The following is a 2347-nucleotide window of genomic DNA, read 5'->3' on the forward strand; positions in this document are numbered from 1 at the left end:
TGTGCTGGGCTGGGCTGGGCTGTGCTGTGCTGGGCTGGGCTGTGCTGTGCTGGTCTGGTCTGGTCTGGTCTGGGCTGTGCTGGGCTAGGCTGTGCTGGGCTGTGCTCGGCTGGGCTGTGCTCGGCTGGGCTGCTATGTTGTGCATGTAGCCCAGGGCTCTGTGCTAAACAAGTACCAGCAGAGCTTCAGCTCCAGCCTAGGAATCTTTCAGCAAATAAAATTGGAAGCTCGGGCCCACCATGTAAACTAGACCACAGTGCTGCAGCTCCAGTTGAACGGGCAGAGTTGAAGAGAACACTGCCCAGTCCCTGAAAGACCTTCAAGGACTCTCGAGTTTGTTACGGAGCCTTCTTAATGCAGGCAATATAGCCTCCACGTGCTTCACCTATAAAATGAGACTAACAAAAGCATTACATCTTCTTCAATAGGGTCCTACGATGATTGATTGAGTTCTTACATACAAAGCAATTGGAAGAGTGTCTAGTTTACATAAGCACTCATTGATGTTGTTATAAACTCAGCCCTATATGTTTTCTAAATTTATTTATCTTTATTTTTATTTTTTATTTTTTGCTTTTTCGAGACAGGGTTTCTGGCTGTCATGGAGCTTGCTGGCATCAAACTCAGAGATCTGCCTTTCTGCCTCCTAAATGCTGGGATTAAAGCACTGCCCAACTACTAAATTTATTTTTATGTGTGTGTGTGTGTGTGTGTGTGTGTGTGTGCGCGCATGCGTGCGTTACTGGGGATGGAACCTAGGTCTCTTTATTTACAAGGCAAGCCCTGTACCATCAAGTCACATTCCAGTTCTAAGAATGTTTGCTATACCTGAGGAGGAGGAAGAAGATGAGGAGGAAGAGGAGGAAGAGGAGGATGAGGATGAGGAGGAGGACTTGTCTCTCTCATATCGCTCCCGGGCCTTCCCATGTTGCTTGTGGAACTCTGTCTCTTGGTCTGGAGACATACAGGGAAGGTATGAGTTTTTCTTGCCCCTTACCCCATCCCTGGCACCAGTACAGCCTCTTCAGGGAGCACTCATCAAGCCAAGAGGGAGGACTATTCTCCTAAAACTCCAAGACTGATGGAAGGTGTATAAGATCAAGGTTCTCAGAGACCCTTGAGTAGGGGTGGGGAAGTCAATGACAGCCCAAAGCAAACATTCCTCCGCAGACAGACTCTAGAAAAGAGTGTTCTAAGCCCCGCATCCTACCCCACCCGGAGACATTCAGAGCCGGTTCCGATTCAGGGTTCTCTAAGTCGCACAGAGGGCAGCCTATGATCAAGTGCTAAACTCTCCTTTCCTTCAACAGCAGGCGCATGAGACTCTCCCCACTTCTGGGCACAAGATGCCCAGAAACTTATCTGGGGAGCGGCTGAGGACTTGCCCAACTAGGAAGTGTGGGGAACAGGCGGGAGCGAGCATGTGCATGGAAAATCGCTTCTCTGCTACAGCTTTGCTGAGGCCGTCATGCCACGTGACCTAGCAGCGGCTTTGATGACGGCCCCACTCACGCTGGAGTCTCCCCGAGGAGGCTGTGCTCAGGGTCTGAGGAGGCAAACTTACAGCCATCTTCTGTTTCCCTGTGGACTCCACTGCTGTCTTGAGACTGGGAAGAAGATCCTGAAGCCTCCATGGCTTTCCCTAGAGGAAGAACAATGAGTTGTTAACTTCACTTTAGTTAGTGTTCTTCATATGTAAAGAGCTTGACAAATGAATAAGGAGAGGAAGGGAAACATCCAACATTTAACCTTACAAGGATTTATTTATTTATTTATTTATTTATTTATTTATTTATTTATTTATTTTTAGGCAGAGTCTCTCCATGTAGTTATGGCCGGCCTGGAATTTGCTATGTAGACCAGGTTAGCCTTGAACTCCTAGAGATCTATCTGCCTGCCTCTGCCTCTCAAGTGCAAGGACTAAAGGCATGTGTCAATCACTCCCAGAACAATTTTTATTTTTTTTTTTTATTTATTTTTTATTTTTTATTTTTTTTGGTTTTTCGAGACAGGGTTTCTCTGTATAGCCCTGGCTGTCCTGGAACTCACTCTGTAGACCAGGGCTGGCCTCAAACTCAGAAATCCGCCTGCCTCTGCCTCCCAAGTGCTGGGATTAATACCATCCAGCTGTTCCTTTGCTTTTAACACTGTTACTTATGCGAGTGTATGTGGGTACATGGGAGTAGAGATCAGAGGTCAGAGAACAGCTTTCAAGAATTGATTCACTTGCCAGGCAGAAGTGGCACACACCTTTAGTCCCAGCACTTGGGAGACAGAACCAGGAGGATTTCTGAGTTCGAGGCCAGCCTTGTCTACAGAGTGAGTTCCAGGACAGCCAGGGCTATAC

The 2347-nt window shown here is 47.5% G+C and overlaps 1 protein-coding gene across 5 annotated transcripts in view; it reads right to left on the bottom strand.

Annotated features, from left to right (window-relative positions):
• Tmem40 (transmembrane protein 40) overlaps positions 1–2347 on the bottom strand; it is a 30278-nt gene that overhangs the window by 10460 nt on the left and 17471 nt on the right. For 3 of the 5 annotated variants that reach the window (XM_031383017.1, XM_031383019.1, XM_031383018.1), the window contains exons 2-3: positions 1565–1642; positions 829–954 (exon numbers count right to left, since the gene is read on the bottom strand). In XM_031383017.1, the coding sequence (XP_031238877.1) occupies positions 829–954; positions 1565–1642 (204 nt within the window). The remainder of the gene's footprint in view (positions 1–828; positions 955–1564; positions 1643–2347) is intronic. The other 2 variants (XM_031383022.1, XM_031383020.1) reach the window with 1 other exon arrangement.

Source organism: Mastomys coucha, unplaced genomic scaffold, assembly GCF_008632895.1.
Source record: "Mastomys coucha isolate ucsf_1 unplaced genomic scaffold, UCSF_Mcou_1 pScaffold20, whole genome shotgun sequence".
In the NCBI taxonomy this organism is placed as follows: Eukaryota; Metazoa; Chordata; class Mammalia; order Rodentia; family Muridae; genus Mastomys; species Mastomys coucha.